The 22,573-nt window shown below is 44.0% G+C and overlaps 1 protein-coding gene across 1 annotated transcript in view; it reads right to left on the bottom strand.

Moving 5' to 3' along the window:
- Positions 1 to 365: 365 nt before the first annotated feature.
- COMMD1 (copper metabolism domain containing 1) overlaps positions 366 to 22,573 on the bottom strand; it is a 77,667-nt gene continuing 55,459 nt past the window's right edge. Inside the window, exon 3 of the mRNA XM_040552695.1 lies at positions 366 to 1,577. Coding sequence (XP_040408629.1) covers positions 1,470 to 1,577 — 108 coding nt within the window. The 3' untranslated portion in view covers positions 366 to 1,469. The remainder of the gene's footprint in view (positions 1,578 to 22,573) is intronic.

Below are 22,573 nucleotides of genomic sequence, written 5' to 3'. Positions count from 1 at the left end.
TCATGGCCCTGCTGGCAGCTGGTTACCAGGGGCTGGGGATGGGGCTCGATGCCCCCAGACCTTTCCGCCGAGTATCAGCTGCAGCCAAATTTGGAGAGCGAGGAGCTGGGGCTGTGTGGTCCCTTCGCAAGACAGAGGGGAGAACCAGGTGGCCCTTAGAGCCGGGGCAGCAGTGGGATGAGCATGGGAAAGGAGATGTTAATGCCATGAGACAAACTGGCCTGGTTGTTGATGCTTTACCTTCTGACCAGGCAGACGGGAAAAGGTGCCTTCTTCTTGCTCTGAAGAGAGAGAGCCCGCTTCCAGGAACAACCTGGCAACTCCACAAGCAACAAACCCACAAGAAGCAATGAGGAGTACTTCAGTAATGGCACAAGAACATTTTATGTCATCATCTCTTCCTTGGTACAAGCAGTCAACATAATTTTAGTTCGGAAGGTTACTTGTAAAGCTAAGATAAAATGGAAAGAATCAGTGTAGCCTCCAACCAAATGTATAAGCACGCCTTCCTGCTAGGAACAAAAGCAGCAAGCCAGTGTCGCGCTCCAGCTGCTCCATCACCATTTTATGGACTCTCAGGCAATTCTCCATAGGAACCATCATGCTCCACGCAGCTCCTCCACGTCATCCTGCACTGATAAGCTGGTAATTATGGTTATTCATCCTGTTGTGGCAAAGTGTACAAGATCGCAGCCCTGAACTGAAACCTTTGAGACTGAAAACATTTCAGCTCAGTCCTCCCTGGCTGGAAAAGAGGTCACTGGATCAGGCTTTTGGGAAACCAGTGTCACCTCCCGCCACCCAAGAGATGCTCCCAGGATTGTCCCCTGGCTCTCTGCAGCACGGGGCAGGTGTGCGTCAATGGGTCAGCGAGGTTGGCCACCTCTCGCACTTGGGAACAGTTTAATCCTCAGCAGCACAGACAGGCTCATGATTACAGGAATGTGCGTTTGCACCTCTCTTTCCTTAACTCTCTGGTTCATCTGCTCTCCTGGGCTTTGAGTTCTACATGGCATAGTTTGGGTGGGCATGTTTGTCCTACATTGCCCATGGTTTGGAGGGATATACTTGAGCTCACCCTCATCTGCCTGTTCCTTCTGCTCACTTCCCCCCTGCCACAACCGTCCAATTTACCTTTGCTGTCCATCGCCTGGTATTTACAGCACCTGGAAGACTCAAAAAATGATTAAAGGGGGGAAAAATAGGGAAAAGCTACTCAAAACTCAAGGGCCTGATTATGCAAAGTTTAATGCAAACAACACTACTGCTGCCTTGGAGAACAGGCCTGGAGGAAGGGTCAGAGAAGGCTCCACGGCATAACTTAGCCCGTGCTTGGTTTTGAATGTGTTGTATGGTTATAACTGGGACTTATAAATCATTACATATTTTATTTGTATAAACAGGCATTATGAAAAAGTACCGAGGTTGTTTGACTTCTGAGTTGCAATTCTCTTTATTTGCTGTAAGAGTCAAGTGGTCTGAGTCAACGCAGTCATGCTCTCCTCTATTTCCGAGAGTTTCTTCAGCATCTGGCTCACCTTGGCCTCATCGAACTCCAGGCAGAGAAACTCGGATTCCTACAAAACAAAATTGAAAGAACAGCAGTTGACAATGACAATCGTTTTTCAGGCATACAAAGGAGGAGAGATAACACGTTCCGGTTTCCCGGTGATATGTCCCCTGCATCTCCTTTTTGCGTGGTACCACTTCAATACCTGCAGCACACCCAGGGATTTGCCACCAATCACCCATCCACCGAGCAAAAGCAGTACGTGCTGGCAGGCTAGCCAGCTGCTGCCAAAGAGGACACATGAAGGGCCCACAAAACAAAGAATATGTGTTATAGAAGTTCTAATCATACAGAACTTATTAATAAACACCAATGTGAACCAGCCTCCTGAGGTCTCCAGTCCCATAGCCTTTCCCACTGGTATGTCTATGGTCACAAAGTACTTCCTATGGCGATTCTGGCTGACAAAAAGGGCATCCCTAGGTCTCATATGGTTTTGAGCACACTGAACTCTGTCATTTTTTCAAAATACATCTTTTCATATAATTATCAGCTGCCAAAAATACTGCAACCTCATCCTTCACATTCACAGAATAAATAGTTCATACACAAGGACAAAGTCATCAGAGAAATGCAAATGAAAAACATCAATTTTTACTAACTGAATTTCTTACAAACCAAATTTTACAAGTGTTTTTCCCCAGACATGGGGAATAGTTTTACCTTTTGCCTTCTGTTACCCTCACAGGGATTCTTGGGTTGTTCTGGTTTTTCTAAGAATCAAACCAGAAAGTGATATGTAAAGCAAAAGGCTGACGGAGGAACCAAAGGGGATCATTTTGTGTATGATAACCACAAAAGGCACTGCCAGAAGAAGGCGAACAGGAAAGAAATGAGGTGACAGATGTTAATGATTATGAAGTCAAGCATGTGGCAGTCCATAAAAAGGCTGTGCCAGGGTTTCTGCCCTGACATGAGTCACAGGGGGAACTACCATAGTTCAATGTAGAAATCAAAACATTGATTTAAACTTTGAAACTGGAGCCATAAAGGTGCACACTTACATCCACATTCCACGTGCTTTAAGAAAGGAAACCTGGCAAAATAAAAGCATCCTGCACTTTAAGCTTAAGTCACCAAAGATGACTGCACCTCCCCAAATGCTGCTGCTCAGGCACTGGTAAGTCACTTCACAGAGCTACGCTGGGTAAGTCTGTCTTCATGAAATGTTTATCTTCTCCGCCAACTACCACGTAATCCAACAGACCAAAGTGCAGAGATCACATTATGTATTTAGTATTTTAGCAAGTACTTCTGATTAGCAAAGGTTTAATAGAATTAGGAGAACTTATTTTATGCCACTTCATTCAATCAGAATTCAGTAACAGTCACATATCTGAGTAGGTATCAGGTAGAATATACAAATGACTGCTAGGAAAGACCTTTACCTGAGTGAGCAATTATGCTCACAAAGAGCATGCTGCTGGAAACTACCACCACAGGTTGTTGGTTGTTTTTTTAATTATTAGCCTCTATAAAAGTAGTCAGAAAACAGTAGCAGTAGACATTCAGGATCAACAGCAACACAGATAGGAAGTCCAGGACTTGGATGTTTTCCTTGTCCTTGACAATGGTTATCAACACATCTTATGGGAAGCACCTTGGCACTAGAGCCCACATATAAAATACCCTGAATACCTCTACAAAGTATAATTACAGCTGGTCAGCATGCAGAAAAGAATGACTGGTGAGGCATTAGACAGCTTAACTCCATTTGGCAGTGGGCTTTCCTGTAGATTCCTCTCTGATTAAGAGTTATTAAAAACATTGGTTGTATCTGCCTGAGGAAGATGTGTTTGCAAGCTTAGAAGATTGCATAAGAATGCCTAAACAAAACCCAGAAACATCTCCCTATATATTCCTTTATTAGGAAGCACTGGAAAAGGCAAATCTCCAATCAAATCTCAGCCAGCTAGTTAACAACCTGAGCCTTTCGGAAGCACAGTGCTGAAACCAGACAACACACCCTTGCTGGACTGAATCGTTCCCTCTGAAATGAACAGAACAGGGCAGCGTCAGCCCAACCACACAGGTTTTGGTGCAAAGGCAGCAGATCGGGACTGCAGAGCCGATGCCTCTTCAGCTCCCTCCATGAAATCTCCCCAGCTTTAGAATCCTTGTTTTTCCAAACCAGACAGGAAAACAAATTTGAGCTCGCTTTCACAGAAGAGCTACTGCAGAAGCAGAAGCTTTTCTTGCCAGCCTAAAACACTCTGAGTATCAGTAACATGTTACAAGTCTTGTTTCATAGACAACATCTGAAAACAGCTCTTCTCTCCATAACCTGACCTCATCTTTCCCAACACGTGTGCCACTGCCACGGGATAACTTCTGTCTTGACCTTTCAGGCAACGAGTGGCGGCGCCACGCTTAGCAGCCCTGGGTCATAGTCCTCAACAGGATGAACTCCAGGGCCAAACTTGTGCTGACATCTGTGGCTTTCTGGCCACAACTGTGCACCCCAAGTCATGCGTGCTGCTGGTCATGAATGGATTTCCCCAGGGCAAGGTCTGCCTGTGCAGCTTTTAAGATCTGCAGAAGCTGATTTTACAGCTTAATCACACGGTGAGCGTGAGCAAACAGGAAAAGACCGAAGCTCCCAGCTCTGGTGGGGGTGTTTTTGGCCTAAGGTGGCCTTTTTCCTCTTCAGGTTTTGTCAGTTAAAAGGACTGTAAATGGAGCAGAAGGACACTCTTGCATTACACTAAGACTGCGCATGCCACTTTATGCAAATGGAAGCGTACTCGTAAAGCATATTTTTACCTATAAAACAGCCAAACCTTTCCTACGTGGATGGGACAACAGTTGAGGAATTACCACATTCTCACGTGGACCAACCTGAAATATGAAGGAGGGGGTGATAAATCAGGCTGCTCAGAGCTGCATTTTACTTTCACGAAATGCTCAACTAGTTTATATCCTCCACAAAGTTCCAAAGATAGAGAAAAAAGAGGAAAAAAATAAGAAGAGAGAGCTCTGAAATCCAAAACTTATCACTTCTTGAAGCTGTTTTCTAAGAGCAGGAAAAATTTGGTATCCTCAGCAAGAAACAAAGCATCCTTTTTGATATTTCTTAGTGCTATAAATTTTTTCAGCCCATTCGGATGCCTTGCAATTAAGCAAAACCAAAACAGAACGAGTCATTCATTAAAAACAAACCCAGAACAAACAGGAACATCACCAGACTACCAAACACTCGCTGACTGCTTATCCGAAGCCACCAAACACGCGATGACAGTGCCGAGAGCCCCTCTGCTGGAGGGGGACCTGCTGTGGTCGATGTTTCATACTTGAAGCATGAAGTGGCGGTGCCTTGAAGCTCTGCAGCACGGCACGCTCGTCTGCAAGACAGAAACCTGGACTTAGCTGAGCCCTTCCTGGAGATGGAAGAGGTCTTTAGGGAAGGAGTGTGTCCGTGCATGAGTAGGGCTGTCAGAGCACACGTGTGTGCAATGGAAACAGCACGCGTGTCCCCACCTTCAGGCTGGAAGGCCAGGCTCGAAGCACACAGAGAACCACACTGCTCTCCCACCACCAAATCGAGCCTCTCAGAAAGAAGTCAGAACGGACATCCACTTCCCACAGCTGTCTTGGTTTTCTCCCCGCACGCTTTCCCACCCTCCTCCCATTTCCCTCCCAAGCCTGGGCTATAAAAAGGAGCTGCAAAACAAACATCCAAGAAACACACACTCCCCCCAGCCATGAATCAGGTCTTCCAGGTTTGCTTGTTTTTTGTTATTTTTTTTTTCCCTCAATAACAACAGGGAGCTGAAAAAATATTTATACGAGAGACTGTCTTTATAAACATCAGTGTTCTTGCTATCTACTAGAAAAATACTAAGAGAAGGACAGCTTTCTCTATCTCAGGAACTACAGTTTAAAAAAAAAAAAAAGTGGTTTTAGAAAACCAATTCTCACACATTCAAAACTTAAAATAGTTTTCAGTTCTCTATAGCATCGCTTTGACCAGCTACTTTAAAAGGTTCCCAGTGACCTTGATACTTCTAGTGTTTTAAGTTCTAGCAAGAGACTTGCTTTGGATGCTGAGACATCTCGACTACTGCTTGTTCCACGAGGCGGGGGAATGTCCCAGTGCAGAAGTGAGGAAGTCGAGCAAAAGGAGTCTCGAGGGAGACGCTGCCACTGGTGCAATCAGTGGGGCACAGACGGTGCCACGCTTCACGCTCGCTGGCCCAAGGACAGGGAAGGTTGCTGCTCACAAATATTTGCTGACCCAGGTGGAAACAGCTTGGACAAAGCCCTGACAGAGGTAAGGAGAACCCCCTGCCAAGCTGTAGGGACCAGAAAACTGCTCAGTAACTGGACAAAGACTCCAAGGTGGTGACGGCAGCCGTAACAACCCAAACCCAAGCAGGTTCAGGGGACCAGCGACCACCTTCCTCCACTGACGGCTGCCAGGAGAGCAACTCCACGGCTCGTGCAAGGAGAGAAGGAGCCAGCTCCACCTTTATGCATGGTGCGCTCTATGGCCTTCAAGGAACTGAGAGAGAGAAATGAATGAAATGAAATGTTCGGTTAGCCTCTATTTCACATTAAAAAGTCACATTTTCAGACAAAGTGCTGCATGCCCATCCCCACCACCAAGGATTTCAGACATGCCTGGAACGAGCGCAGGGCCCAAGCCACAAGGCAGCGAGCCCCTTCACAGCCACAGCGATTCCAGTCTGAGGGGCCGCACCGGTGCTGCCGCAATAGGCCCGGAGCTGGAGGGGCACAAGAAGTCCTCCAGATCCTTCAGAAGAGCAGAGAAGCCACGAAGGGGGATCCCTGCAGCTTGTGGTGACGGACCAGAAGGGAAGAAGAAACCCCACTGATGCCCCAGGACAGGCGCCCGCCGTCCAGGCTCACCCACAAAACCCCTCCGGACTTGACCCCATGCCAGTAAGGTACCAACAGCTCCACGTGAAGGAACTGTCCGGCCTTCCCTCCTACCCCACACCTGGGGCATACCCTGGGGTGAGCAACCAAGAAGCCGAACTCTTCAGAAAGTGACAAAGGACGGACTTCTGATGCCTGCACGCAAAGCCAGCCGGGTGCAGACACAGAGCTGCGTACCCCAACAGTGTTTTACTGGAGCAATGGGAATAGGACCATTTCTTAGCTCTTAGGTCATAGGTACAGCCACTTCCTCCACAGAGGCTGGGAGTCAATGTAATTTCATTGCTCTGGAAGATATTTCATTCTCCTGGCTCATATTTTGCATAAGACTACAATTTTTAGATTTGGCTGCCCTTTGTGTAAGTAAAAATCAAACCTGTAGTGCCACCAGGATCCGAACTTGCCTTCAAATGTTTCAAACATCCCAGTACCTTCTGTTGTAATTAAAAGCCAACATTCGTTTTTGGCCTTCCTAATTTTCTTTTGCCTGCAAAGGCATTAAGTGGTTTTAGAAAGGACTAGCTGATAAAACAGTTTTACGTTCAAGTAATGCGTTCCCTTGCTAGTATGGAAATGTTATCTTTATTAACAGTTCGTGATACTGTGATAAGCAAAGTGCTTCACTTAAGGAGGCTTTTTCTTAATTAAAAGAACTGTCAAAGCCAGAATTCCAATACAATTTATTATTCAAAGTGGTAGAGTTTAGAAGTGTTGCCTTATTTTGGGCTGAAGCCCAACCACTCTATGACAGGTGATTAAAATTGAAAATAATTTATTTCTCCACTTAATCAGATGTGTGAAAGACTGAATCAAAGAAATTTCTCACACAACATTTCCTATAGAAATTAATCTTTCTGCTTTCTAAAGACCTCCTCATTCCTCAGGGCTAAGCAACAGATAACAAATTCTTTACTTTTACACGTCCCTTTTCCTTCCAGATCACTGAATATTCTGCAGCCACGCAAATCTCCTGCCTCCTCTGTTAACCAGGAAAAACACCAAGTATACCTTACATAAGTAATTAAGCGCATCGCTGGTAAATAAAGATGCTGAAGTCATGACCGTCAGACTTCAATATAACTTCACTGCAACAGAGAATGACAACCTGCCTTTGGAGCTTTTCACACATTGTTACATAAGGCATAAGATATGCGAGGATATGTAAAGCCACATACATTATAAGCTACCCAACCATTTTCCTTCAAACAGAATTATCTCTGTATGCCCATCTAAAAAATAATACCTTGAGATTTATTCCCAGTGCACCAAAGCAACCATGGGCTCTGCTTCCAGCAACGCAGCAGGATTGGGGTTAAATCAGAGATGCTTTAACGCCAGATGAATATCGTGCAATTTACAGTACAAGCAAATTAGGCTGCAAACAGAAAAGCCAGCTGGGGGTACATAAAACAAAATGTTTTGTGGAGCACCGAGGCACCAGTCAGTGCGCGTGATGTGGGAGCAAGCACGGCAGCAGGCGTGCAAGGAGCACAGCACACTTGCCTCCTCCAGCAACAGCCACGGGCAGAAACAACACTCACGTGGCTTCCAAGGCAAGAGTTACACGGCAAAGACCAAATACTGCTCTCAGAGTAAATCTACAGCCTATCGATTTTATTTTTTTTCATTTCACAAACAAGTATTAAAACGCTGCTTATCTGGACTAAGAGGAAATGCACGCACATGCTTAAGATATAACCTGCTTCAGCAGCAGGAGTTAGGATGAGAAGAAACCTTTTGATTTATCAAAAATGTCAACTCTCCTGCTTCCTCAAAATTTTCTAATTATATTTAAAAAATTTTCATAAAACACCACAGATATTACCCTCTAAGTAATATCCCAAGCTGTAAGTGTATTATTATTTCAATAGGAAAATAAATACATAAATATTGGACAACTACCTAATAAGCCAACTTCTTACACCCTACTGCCCTTCCAGATGAAACTGAACGACTGCACACTCAGCATGAGCTTGCACATACATTAAAAACATAAATTTTCTGAACACCTCACTGCAGCATTATTGGCTAAGAAAGCATCTCTCCCTGCTTCTGCTCGGGGCTGATGGCTCACAGCAAACTGTAATGCCTTTTGGGGACAAGCCAGGCTTTCCAAAGGGTCAGAAATGATGTTCCCTGCGGGCGTGCTTGGCACACAGAGAGGACAAGAGATCCCTAAGAGTATTTTATAGACAGGTTTTGTTGGCTTCAGTTAATCAGCACTTCTCCTGTGAACTGCAGAGCCTCGCAGCAGAGGTGGGAGCAGCTTAAAGCTAAGAGTGATGATGATACAGCCCAGTTCTCCCTTCCTATAACCAAAATGACACATTCCTGGTTACCCCTTTCCTATTTATTAATCACTAATGAACTATAGTTGGAAAGAAAGTGTCTGGAAGTGGCCAGTGAGGAAACCAAAAAAGAATGTGCAGAGAGGTAGCACTGACCTGAGAGCAATAATTGCCCCTAAAACCCAACAGGTGAGGAAATTACAGGACAGTCCAAGTCTCTGAGACCTCCTTTGAGCATCACTCGGTGTGCCCCAGCTGGGCCAGCTCCCCGCCACTGCCAGGCAGCATTAATAGCGATCGCCGTCGTGGGATTGTTTCTCTGACACGGACAGAAATAGCAAGATATAACCCTCAAGGTTCAGATGGACCCGTTTAAAGGCTTTGATGATAAAGAAATGCAGATCTCAAAATAACATAAAATGACTTGTCCCAGCACTACTGGGAAGCCCTCAAGTGCTGGATTCAAAGAGTTTTTGTTGTGTTTTTTTTTTTTTTTCTGTTTTAGATGCTGTGCTGTCCCACCATCCCTCTTCCACGAAGACACCTGTGGAAATGCTGCCTGAGTGCCAAAACACAAACCAAGCTACACCTGACCCTCCTGCAGGGTTCTGGGGAGCCGCATCCCTCCCCGCACGGCTCCAGATTTGCTTCCCCGAGGAGTGGTTGCTGACGCCAGCCCCATCAGGAGTGGGGGAGTGGGGGAAGAGGGAGACAAAAGTGACCTGCATAATTCACGCTAAAAAAAACATAGAAGATAATGAGTTACCATGACAATGTTCTGGAAAGCATAAAGAGATGACCCCAAGAGAAGAAAAATATTGGATTTGAGCTTATTTTTCCTTCTGTAAGAATCAGAGTGACAGGCACATTGAGCTGGGTGATTCATGCTAAGAAGAAATGTATCGTCAGATGTTTATGAGAATGGTTTACTCTCACTGCTTAGATTCTCACATTAGGAACACCTGACAAGTGGTAAAAAATAAAATTAAAAAAAAAAAACAAACAAAAAAAACCCTGGGCTGCTAGAAAACAAAGTAGCCTGATAAAGTTGAAATTGTATCGAATCTGCTAAAAGATTGCATCAATCGTGATCCCACTGCAAACTTTGCAGGTGACTTTTAGACTCATTAATGTTCTGCAAGGCACGGTGGGGCTAATGACAGCAAAGTTCAGCTAATTCCAGAGAAATTGGAATGGATGGCAATCCACTGATTTCATATAGCTATGCTTCAGACAATGCTAAATTCATTACTTTTAATTAAATTTAGCTATTTTTGCAGCAAGCATATAGTCATGGCCTTCGAAAACACTAGGGTAAAGAGCAATTCATTTCCATAATACTGCATAAAATAAAGGAGAAATATTTGTTACTGAAAGGGCATTCTAATTCCTCTGCATTATTTTGGTATTACGTGAACCAGGAATCTCTTAAGCTAATGATTATTACATCAACACAGAAAAAAAAAGTCTACCCTCCTGCAGATTTTTCCTTAATTCTTTTAATGTAACATCAAGCCTGTAATAGCACAGATTAATCAGAAAGGATTGCAGAAATTGAAATAATCTCAGGAGCATAAGATTAGTTCTCTGATACTGCACAGCAAATGTAATGTCATTGCTTTTATGTTATCAACCTACCTAAAATATTCCATTCGGTATTTTAAACCTTAAGTGAAAGACGATTATTTATGGATGCAGAGACGCACATGCTTTAACCCGCTTGTGCTTATGCCTTTTGGAATTAGAGTTTTCCTATCAGAAAATGTCAGGAAAAAAGAAAAGTTAACAGTGCAACTAAATAGAAGGAAGCATACACTGAAGTTCTTCCATATTTCACATCATAAAGTTGTTTTTTTAAAGAGATTAATACTTTTATGCAAGGTATATATATTTCATAAATGGCTATACTGTTTTCAAATGGGTGATACTGTATCCTAGTCTGTACTGTATACTGTATTTTATCTGTAAGCCTTCCAACTTGCTCTTTTTTTTCCTTTTTTCTTAAAAAAAAACACACTTTGGTTGGTGCCTGCTTCCTTTTCTGAATGGTTTGAACCTCCTGTAATCCCCATATCCCACTCACAGAGCAGCATCCTGTCCTTGGTGCCTTCCCTACATGAACTCTTCCAAGGACTACCCAATGCAAGCTTCCACCTAAAATACTGTACCACGGTGCGTAAATGCAGAGTTTGACACCGAACAAACTGCATCTCGCACAGTTAATTATCCTGCATTTGTCATCAGTGATCTTGTGTTTCGCCTCATTACTGAAGGAGTGCTCAGTCACAGCCACTGCGTTCCAGATGTTGCTAGGACACTGCTCGTTCATTATTGATGGAGATGAGCTGAAGCACCCTGTGGTTTTGGAGAAAACACCACGAATGCCTTTCCTAAGAGCGCAGCACCACCGCCTCGACACGTTCAGATGGCCTGAGTGCAGAGCCAGTTGACACGGACACTCGCTGGGGGGACAAAAGGAAAGGTCACAGAAGTCACTGCCCTGCTGGTGCTAATATAATTTGGGAAAAAAAATACCCGTTTATGCTGATAAAATGCAAATTTAATTCTCATTTGTAGACGACTATTTGCAAGATTATACCTGCAACTTTTTCTGTGAGCATATCTGATCAATAGTTACTTGCTAAGCTTGCTTACCTGGTTCCTCTGTTACCCTTTTACAACATGTTCAAGTAGTTGAGAAAATGACTGCATAGATTGCCTTTCCAAATCTGCTGAGGTCACTGGTTGTCACAGGAGGCGAACAGGACGGAAAAACCCTTCGGCAGTCCCTGGCTGACCAGCACGACACGTCTGAACGTATGCAGTGCACAAAACATTCGGGCCTCCTCTCTGCTTACAGTTCAAGTAACTAACTATAAAACTGTGAATTTCAGAGGGAATTCCCAGTAATTTCTTCAACTTTGTAGTCAACCAACTTCATAAATTTGATTAAAACACACGAAGAGTAACTGCTTGAAAATAGCCTGGTTTATTCTCCTGAGTCCCAGCTGCTGATGTTGAGAAACAACACTGAGGTTGCAAAATCCACCGTCCCCACGTCAGGAAAGCCATAGCCCCCTTCCTCCTTCACTGCACGCACCGAGCAGAAACTCTGCTCCTTATGAACAATTCAACAGCGGGCTTCGTGTGCTGCTGTTGGGGTGTTCCACATGTACGAGCAATTTCACCCTGGCAACCTTTTTGTAAGCCTGGAAGCTGCATCAGTTTCATTTCAGCAGATGGTCTTTAAGGTCCCTTCCAACCGAAACCATTCGATGATTCTGTGATTCTATGAAACACTGACCTTGTCAGTTGGTCAAAGCTGAAGGCTGCTAAGCACAGGGATGGGTAATGCCAGCTAAAGGCACTGCCACCGCCGTTGCCTTCTCGAGACAGGAATGGAGTTGTGGCAGGAGAACAAAGTGTTAAGCTCTAACTCCCGGTGTGGAAATGAAAAGTGAGACATTTCTGTATCTAAACCACACCACAAACACTATTTTGACACAGAAAGCACACCAAGACCACTCTCGTTTTGCTGAATCCCAGCACCTTTGAAAGTAAAGCTGAACTCAAGAGCTCTTTCAAACCCTGCAACAGTGAGCACGGGATGTTTAATCTTTAAAAGGGCATTTTTCTCCTGCAGCTTGGCTGGCTTGAGATAAATAAGTGTAACAGCATGCAACACAAATCACTGCACCTCCTTAGTCCACTGACACTTCCTTGGTAATGTTGGTATACAACCCTGGGAGGGTCTCTAGCCCAGTTATTATGCAGAAGAAAATGTTAACAAAGAGTCAAAATCACCAGCTGAGAACCACATTTGCCTTCTAACTCTTTGCACAAATTTCATTCCCACTAGGCAAGCTTAAAAGACCTATGAAGAGAAGACTTGTAGAGTACTTGGGGAGAATTTATTTAGGGGGTTTGGTCAATATTTGGAAGTCACTGGTCTAATCCCCCTTTGGGAGATGGTACATAAAACCTTTATGGGGAATCCCATTAATGCTGTAACAAATGTGGTTGCCAGTCCTTAATCATCTGAAAAGGATAAATTAGGCTGCAAACTGTTCTAGTTTTACATTATTTTTCCTCCTTTAGAAAAGAGCTTTTGGGGATCCTATGCAATTCCAGCATCTATCATAAGATGAAATCTTAGGGAAAACAGAGAGTGAAATTTTATGCTTAACATTTGTATTTATCTTTCTCCACATGAATACCCTAGAGCATGCTTACGGGTACTTGAAAGCACTTGGGAGGTTTTAAAAGAAAAACCAATATAGTAACACCTGTAAATTTCACCAAACTATACAGAGAAGCGTTAAAGACAGCACTAAAAATAAAGCCTTATTAAATTACCTTTGTATCACCACTGCATTTGAATCAATACATGCATTTAAAAACTACAGAAATGCTCTATTTTTGGCAGAGTATCAGGTTCTTGTCTTACTTCTCAATCACATTTCCATCCAGCTCATCCCAGCTCCCCCACTGCTGGTAGTCCTTCCACTGCCGGTGCTCGCAAGGGTACCAAAGAATGGAAAGCTCCATCATCATTTATTTGAGCTCTGCTGTGTCAGCTCTTCCCCAACAATGACTCTCTTGGGGACACCGCTGCAAGGTTATGTACTTTCCTTGGAAAGTCCCCGGTAAGGGAACTTCAGGGTTAAATGACCTTCCTCACTTACAATCATTGCCTTTCCATGCTGAGCTGTATTTTCATAGTTCAATCTTGTTTGACAGCTGTACGCATTTTCTTTTACCGTATTTTTGTTGTTTGACTTTTATGCCTGCTCACAGAACTGAAATAGCCATCCACAGTCTTCTCAGTACGTGTTTAGGCTCCAAATACCTCTCTAAGCTTTAGTCTTATCTCACTTAATTGCAGCTCAAGAGTATGGCATTAGTTTCAGAAAGAGAGAGACCTACTCAAAGGATCTCCCACTTTCACCCTAAATTCAGCTTCTCCAGTTCTCAGAGCTGGAATTCACATTCCTTATGTTTTAACCTCCCTATTAACCAATATGGGAGTTGTTCAGCATCACAACAGACTTTCCTTTCCAGAATCAAATTTCAGCTACTTTGTGATGTTATTTACCCTTTCCTTAAGCATATCAGAAAGTATCATGTTCGAAATCAAATTGTGATGTTATTTATCCTTTCGTGTTGGAACATCAAACCCTTCATGACACTGGGGCGTATTTTTGTTACGGGGTATTGCCAAGATAGGAGTTTCCAAACTGTGCACTTATCTAACTCTTAATTACACAAGGAAATTTCTGTACTTTTAGCTCTTTATTTAGCGTCAATTTAGTGTCAACCCTGTTCCCCTCAGTTACTGCAATATTCATTGGCAGGAATATAGGAATGAACTGTGGGATTAAGAGTTACTTTTATACCAACTACATACACACAATTTATGTAATCTGCATTTATAAATAATCAGATAATCAAAGAATACAGCCAAAACCTGAGCAAAGAATAGCTGACCTTTAAGAGGTCGTGTGACTTTCGATCCTGGCATCTTCTGCATAGTTAATTACTTGGTTAGCATCCCCCAAACCAGCTCTATCTTGCTCTCTCAGAGCTTTTTATTGTTTATCTGTTATATAAAGGCCTCAAGTGCCCATTAACGTCCTGCCTAAAAGTATTACACTGCATATAAAAGCTGAGTGAAAATTAATACCCTAAGACAGCTCAAGCAGCCGTATTTTCCATGACACCAGGAGATGCTGGCTCCTGTTGATGTCAATGGCTACAAGAGCTTGGCTTTTCAACTCCAATTTGTCTTCAGCAGACAACAGTTGGGTTCAGTCAAAGAAGAGAAAGGAGAGTAAAATGACTCTGAAACAACATTTTGGAATCAGGTGTGTTTAAAACCTTCTTTCTTGATCCTTTCCGAACCACGCAGGCTTGCGCTGAGGCCTACAACGCACCCGGCTTGACTGAAACAGAAGAGCAGGTGAGAGAAGTGCAGAGCACGTTACTGAAATACTAAAAAATGCACAACGGTACAAATGGTGTTGATTTTGGTTGTTGCAAGTCTCACAAGTGGTTAATAAAGGCCGTGTAAATCCTTTGTTTTCTGAACAGCAACAGGCAATGCCCTCCACAAGTCCCACCTGCAGCCCTGTGCCTGTACCTGCGCCCTGAGATCAGCATGACCCAGCTCAAACAAACCCATCCGTGTCCACAAAATGGTGCTTTTCAGAAAGACAGTGATTTTTTCAAGTGCATCTCTTTATCCGCTTCCATCCTGGCCGTGTTTATAGCAACACAGGCATTAATTTCCTCCAGGGTATTTTACCACCTAGAGGGGAAGAGCATGGAGAGCAGCAAAACAGTCGCAGACGCACACAGCAGCATCACAGCCTTACAAAAACACGGAGCCTCTGCCAGGGGCACGCTGGTGAGTCACGCGAATCCCCAGTTGCACACGAATGTGCCACTAAACGGAGAGTTAAAAGTAACTCTAATTAGGGCAGAAGGGCTCGTGTGGCAACACAAAACCAGAGGCTCGAAAATAGGCTTGCAGTTCAGCTGGGTTTTCTGTTAGCTATTTAAAAATATTCATCAAGACAATAAGCTTGGGCCAAAAAGGCTCCCCCCCCGCCCCGTTTTTAGGAAATTTATCTACACCCTTTCCGATGATCTGAAAATAGAATTTATGGGGACAAGGACTACTCGGTTACATTGCCACTGCAAACACGAATTCCCAGTGGGACCAAAATAACTGTATTTTTTTCTTTTTAGTAATTCGAATATATAACTTACAAGGGGGAAAGAAGCCAAAGTTTAACAAGAATGGTTTTATTTCCGTTCTGAAAACCACTGTTTTCTCTTTACTTCTTTCAGAATGCAAACTGTTCTCTTCTGATTCACCAGGAGAAACCCCCTGTGAAAAGGAGGGCAGCCAGGTATTCGCAGCCCAAGCTGTTTTACAACCCCTCCAACACCACCGCTGCTCCAGAGCACCGGGACGGGCATTGCACTCAGATTTATCACCACAACAGCAGCTTCTGCTGAGCGTGGTGCAGAGCCCACTAAAGACAGTGGGGATCTCTGCACTGACCTTGGAATCAAATGCACCGAAATATCAGCATTACGTGCAGGCAAGGAGATACTAAAAGAATATAGCTGGAAAAAAGCCTTGCACTTTGCTTTGCTTTTTTCTTTCAAACACAGAAGATGTGCTTGCTAATATTTGCTGCGTGACACATAACTCCTCTTTTCTTTCAGCCGCTTCCCCTGTGTAAGAGGAAAAGCAAAGGCTCGCAATGAAAGCCAAGGCTGCAGATCCAAAGAGCTTAGCGTGGGAGGACACTTGTGCCTGTGCACAATCCCACTGAAGTCAAGCGGCCCCAGGCTCTGCCCACACAGCTCCCTTTGCCACAGCTAATATTACAACTTTGTTTTGTTAAAGCTGCCATTTCCAAATCCATCTCTAGAAGTGAACGCAGGCAGGGCTAAAATACGCAACCTGCCTTGCAGTCGATGCATGGCACACGGCTACGTCTGCCTGAAAGTTTAACCAGAACAGCTCAGGGCACCGTTCTCAACATGCTCACAGAAACAACCTTGCCATGAAGGCTGTTTTAATGCACAGCACTTTAGAGCCTTCTTGACAGACATCATGTCAAACCGGAGCTTTTTTTAGAAACAGAAAAGATGCAAAGGAAAGTTATCTAATTTTGGTTGACCTCTCATTCTCAACTCAAGGACGAGTGGTACTGAAGTAGAAATCATTTCCATAACTGAATTGCAGAGCAGTTATTTAACAATTAATGTGTGATCCACTCAGCATATGGGAACCAAATATAAAAATAAGCATGTGAGAATTGGAGATTCTTCTGCACAAAAAAAAGGCTACAGCTCCTCCACGACAGATATTTAATTGGCTACTTCCTTCTTTCTTTCTTTCTTGTGACCAAGGGAAGGAGAGGGCTATGAAATATAAAAGAACTTAACCAGTTCTCCAGAAGAAAATGGAGATGAAGTGAATGACTCATTGAGCTTTCTGTGCCTTTGAAGCAGAGCAGAATTCTCTTTTTTTTTTTTTTTTTTTTTAATCCACAGCAGCAACCTCACTTTTTCAGTCTGCACGCACGGTTTGGACACCAGCACTTAGCAGAGGGGGCTCTGCCTTACACATCTCTCACTGGCAGAAAATACATCACGCTGCAGCCTCGTGCTCCTGCATCAACAAAGCCCCAGATCTCTAAGCAGTCCTCCTTGGCAGATGTGAGGTCAGGGGACTTTGCTTTAAGACTGCGAGGAATAGAATGCGCCCCGCATCCTCCCCATTTCTGTGAGAGCAGTAAGACAAAATTCGAAGTCACCCCTTCCGTAAGGAAGCAGGAAGAGGAGGAGGACGTGTAATACCAAGTGCTGGTGCCTGTTTTTAGACAGCTGCACAGAAGCGGATATATAACAGAATTTGTGAGTGGGCCCGTGTCCTTAAATGTGTTTCCTTCTTTCAAACTTTGAAACATTAAACCTTTATAGTCCTTACAAGCCTAGGGGCTTGTGATGATAGCTGGTCTTTCTGCTTTAGTCCTGACCAAAAGACACTAACAGAGGCAGGAATTTTGCAGACCATCAGTGCACCATAGCAACAAAAATGCTTGTCCCTGGTTTAAGTATCTTGGCTTTTTCTTGTATTTTGCAGTCCCTGCTTACTGTCCTATTCAAGGGCTGGGTGGTAGCAAAGACCGTATTGGAAGATGTGCATGGTGTTGGGGGGCAAAAAGGGCACATATAAAGGCAAAAATGGTCACAAGAACAGGGACCATCTGCCTCCCATCCCTGCCACAGGATTTTCATGTCCCTCTTCTCCCTGGTCTATGCCTATTACATCTTTCTGTGTCTGTTACATCTTTTGTCAAGGTTAGAAGACATGAGCCAGCACAGCTTTTGCAGCAGCAGTAAGTAATTAAATTTCCAGCTTTATTTCCTCCCAGCCCTTTTGCTTGCTATCACAGGGCTCCCTTTTATCTGTGCCGCTGCTGAATGCTGAGCAGGGATGCTGGCTGGCCACTCAACGCTCGCACCCTGGCTGTCGCATCCTTTGCAAGCTCACACACAGCTTGGAGAGGTTTACAAAACCCAAATGCCTCCTTCTCAGGGGCACCACTGCCTTCCCTCTGGAGATTTAAGAACTTATCTCAGCGGTATTAATTAGCGAAGCTGGGTTCGGCTCGTGTTAGATGTTGTTTGCATGTACCACAAAAACCATAGTGATTAATTTCCTGGAGCCTGCCAAACCGTTTTTGGGAAGAAGGCAGAAGTGTGTACCAGCACTGCTGCAGACGAAGAGAGAGGTGCATTGGCAGGGCTGCGCGGTGAAGGCTGGAACGAGCTTGCCTGCATTATGCTTGACGCAAAGCCAAAAACAGTGCTTCATTTTCAGAAGGACTAAATTCGCTCATAAATTTGACAAACGGCTGAAAAGCTCTAAGAGAGAATGTATGCGGTGGCACATCAGGCTTCTTGCATTAATTCTGCTCTACTGTAGACTTGGTAATGTGCCACTGGCCACTATAGAAATGTGCCGTAATTTTCTTGGATAAAAAGATTTCCCTGAGATTGAGTATGCTGGGAAGCAGCTTTACATTTGGAACTGCCTTCATCCCCGCAGGTCCAATTAACAGTTTTTGAAAGAAGCCATGAACACGCAAAGAAAACTTTGCTACAGTGGTATTTTCTAAAATATCAGCCTGGCTTAGGAAAAGGGTGTACTTGCTATAATAAGCTGCTAACATAAACAGGAGGCCAAAATGGCATTTTTTCCCTTCTTCGATTGATTCTCCAATAAACAAGCTCTTGATCAGAACTCGGCATTCACATTTAATGGGCCTGTGCTACTTTTGTAAGCACCTGCTTAACAAAGGACTGCAATTAAGCACTGATAAAATACCTTATCTTGACATTACAGACCTCAGTTCCTCACTTCAAATGGCTGTGGTGGCGGCAATGGGTTTTTGTCTGGTTTTGTTGCTGTTGAGGCAGCACAACGGGGGCAGGAGGACATGGGGCACCACGAGCATCTGCTGTGCTATATCCCACAAGTAACTGGTCCGTGCTCTTGGGATCGACAGAGGACAGGCAACAGAAGAGAAGTTCACAACCAGACCCGGCTCCGCTGCTTGGATGAGTTAGGGGGCACCACTAAATCCATGCTGGCATTTCCCCTCCCTGCATGTTTAGATAAACCAAAAAGTAACTTCCACTACAACTTTTAACCCAGCCCAACAGTCATACAAAGAATGGAACAAGCACATCTTTGGAGCATATCGAACCAGGACAATACATCTCTGCAAAAAAAAACATCCCAGGGATGCTTTCCGACAGAAACTCTTCTGACAGGCAGTTGAATGGTATGATACTGTGAAGGGGTTGATACCGATTTTAGCACGCTACCAAATTTTGAACAATAAAATGGTTACAGACAACCTTACACCTGACTTTTTCTTTTGTAACCTCGCTGGGTTTATCTTACATTGCAAAAGATGGATGGAAGCGTGGACAAGCTGTTCAATGGTTTTCTCTGAATTTCTCTTGGGCCGGTATACTTATTCGGCGACCTTGGTATGTAGAAAACATTGCCTCACCGGATCTGAGGAAACTCTGATACCGCAGTTTTGGATATCATTGAGAAAACAACAACTCCCCAGACAAAAAACAAGGTTCAGAGATAGGTGAACTCTTTGGGAGGAGTAATAGCAAAGTGTCTGCAAAAGCTGGCAAAAGTCTGCCTAACCTTCCTTGCCTCTGCCAAGGAGCATTGTCCTTCACTGGACTGGGGCTTCTGCATCCTTGACTTTTATAAATTTCACTGCGACATCAGGCGGTCCTGGGCAACTTTTGGCCAGTACTGACCTTAAGAAAGACTTGAACACTGCTGATGTTGAAATCAGACAAACCTGGGAGATGCCCACAGAGGCAACACCCGACAGCAACCACCACTCACCCTCCACTTCACCCAAGTACAATGGACACCTAATTTCTCCTGAATACGACTCTAATAGATTCTCCTTTGTCATGGCTTACCGCCTCTTCTGGACTCAGGTGGCTAGTCTGTATTTTGGGGTATCTTAAGAGTGAAAGCTGACAAAGACTGAGAAACACGTGTCTGTGTGTGCACACACTTTGTATATATATGCCCACAAATTTTTGTCCATATGGACACCGAGTTTTGTTCAGGTAGATGTGGTAGGGCATCAAATACCAAGAAGACATTTCCTTGCCACCAGTTCCAAATTTCCATCCAATACTATCTGCAAAAAAAAACAAAGAGCTCTCCTCTGTTCCAGTCACATAACAACCCCCATGCCAAAGGTGCTAGTTTCGATGCGATAACCTTTCCTCTGCATCAATCCACATAACATAGCAGACAGAAAATTATGAGAGGAATGGTGACATGCCACACTTTTCAGAGCGTATTTCCCTACCTACCACCCACACTTCAGTAATTGCATTGTCCAGTCCTGTCCACGGCAAAAAAACTAAAAATAAAAGTATCACCTTAATTTACAAGCTGGGTACTTACAAGACATTCTTGTCTGATCTTGACTGATCTGCAGTCAGTGTGGACACAGGACAAATAAAGATGATTGTATTTAGAAGTTGGGAGAGGAGAATGGGTTTAAATAGCACATAAGTGCTGCAGCACGTAAAGCACCATCACCTCTGCTCCAGTTACAGCACCACGAAACGAGTGCCCACAAAACGACAAGAAGCTAAGGGCTGGCTACACTTCTTCTATTTTAATCACAGCAACAACACATCGATAGACTCAGGCTCCAAAAGTACATGCAGAGAGTAAACAGAAAAGAGGAATATTTCAGCAGAGCACAAGCCCCACCTCCTCCTAAATCCCATGTCCTGTCACAGACTCCGCCACCCCGCACCAAATCTGAGCTCCCAGAGGCAGCATCCATCTGCTTGCTCCAGCTGAGGAGCTGAGTCCTGACGTAAAGTTTAAAAGGCACATGGGGATGCATAATTTGGAAGGAGGGGTTAGGAGCTTGCATGTGTTCACTCAGGGCACATGTTGCCCCACAGCATGGAAAGCAGGGCCCGGGAGATGTTTCCACACCGATCCTTGCGGCCTGCTCTGATAGCAGGAGGAGACCCAGCGGTGAATCTCGAGCGACTTCGTGGATGCATCTGGAGTTCAGGCAGGGCAAGGCCCTGCTGGACTTCCCCTCGAGGGAAAAACAAAGTAGGGATGAGAACGAGCCTGCCTGCTCAGAGCTTGAGAAAAGCAGTGAGGGATTTCCCTTACTCGAAACCTCTCCTGCATATTAACAAACGAAACTGTGCTCCTTCCTCCCTTGATGGTTCTCCAAGGCTGCTGTTGAAGAACGCATGAGATGAAATCTCCAACATGCTTCCAAGAAAGCCAAAGTCTTCCAGACGGGACTAATTGTGGTGTGCCCACTGAAGAAGAGCCTGAAAACAAGGAGCTGTACGTGCAGTGCAGTTTATCACCTCCTGCAGAGGAGCTGGGAAGGAGGCAGTAGGGTCACTGCCCATCTCTTTTTCATGGGACAGGATAAAAAAAGCTCATTTTCCATCTGGACCAGTCCGTCAGTCCAACTCCTTTTTTATTACTTGTTTTTGGTTGCCTGGCACTGTGTGTCTCAAAACGGCTATTAATAGGAAATTATAAGCAAATACAACATCTCTGCTTATCCCTACAGTAAGTGATAAATTCTTCGTGAGCAAAATGACGTGGACTTTTAAAAATTGTGGGGAAGTATTTTTAACTGTTTCTAAACTTACAATGAGTCGCTAATGACCCGGGCACCAGAAGACTGTATTTTCTGAAGTTGCTTATTATTCACGAAAACAATTAGTCAAAATTAAAAACGAAGCCCTAGAGCTTCCAGGAACTGGATACTGTTCTTTGAATCAGTCATGAACAGGATAAAGACAATAAAGGCCATCTGGACCATCCCCTCACCCTTTGTAATAGGCATAATAACTCGAGACATTTTCATCAGCACAGGACAATAAAAATGTAGATTCCCTTCAGAAGCTTTGGATGCAGGGGAGGGAGGGAAGGAAACGCTGAAAACCAATTCTTATTCACTGACCTGACTGAGTTAAAGCCCAAGCTACATGATTTTCTTAAAAAATGAAATAATAAACCAGTGAAACAAACAAGAAAACAAGAGGAGACTTCAGTATCTAAAAATAATAGCCTGAGAAGAATACTTACACTGGAAAATGAAGGAAGTAAGTTCTAATAAAAAGACCTAGTGTTTGAAACCCAGATTAGGCTTTTTCCAGACAAGACATTTAAAAGATAGTGTATTACAAGAAATAGAACTGAGGCCATTTCTTGTCATTAAATAATAAAACAAGATACTTCTCTCCGTCTCTAACCCTTTTATCTGACTATAATGAGGAGCCAGCACTTGATGTTCTGATCTCTACAGGCTTACCCACTAAAATATAACTACTGCAGGAGGAAAAAGACCCTGGTACCTAGGTCTCAAGTGCCAGGAGCACTCTCTGAAGATCTTCTGTCTCGGAATAGCTGCCTCCGAAACAACAAATGGACACTGCTCGCTGAGATTTACTGCTATTAGGTAAAATGACCAGAAAAACACCTTTTTTTTTTTTTGGCTGGGTAAAAGCTCTAATCACTGTCCTCATTATTTTCAGCTACAAAGGGTAAAGCAGAGTTTGGTGTTTCTGTTTAGGGAAAAAACCAAAACAAAACACTACTATGTGTTTGGAGTTTCCTTTACATCATCACCCCCTCATTCCCTCGCTGACCTGAGACATTCTGCTGCAGATGCAGACACGC

This window comes from Cygnus olor, chromosome 3, assembly GCF_009769625.2.
Source record: "Cygnus olor isolate bCygOlo1 chromosome 3, bCygOlo1.pri.v2, whole genome shotgun sequence".
Taxonomy (NCBI): Eukaryota; Metazoa; Chordata; class Aves; order Anseriformes; family Anatidae; genus Cygnus; species Cygnus olor.
This window is presented reverse-complemented; position numbering and strand designations above follow the sequence as displayed.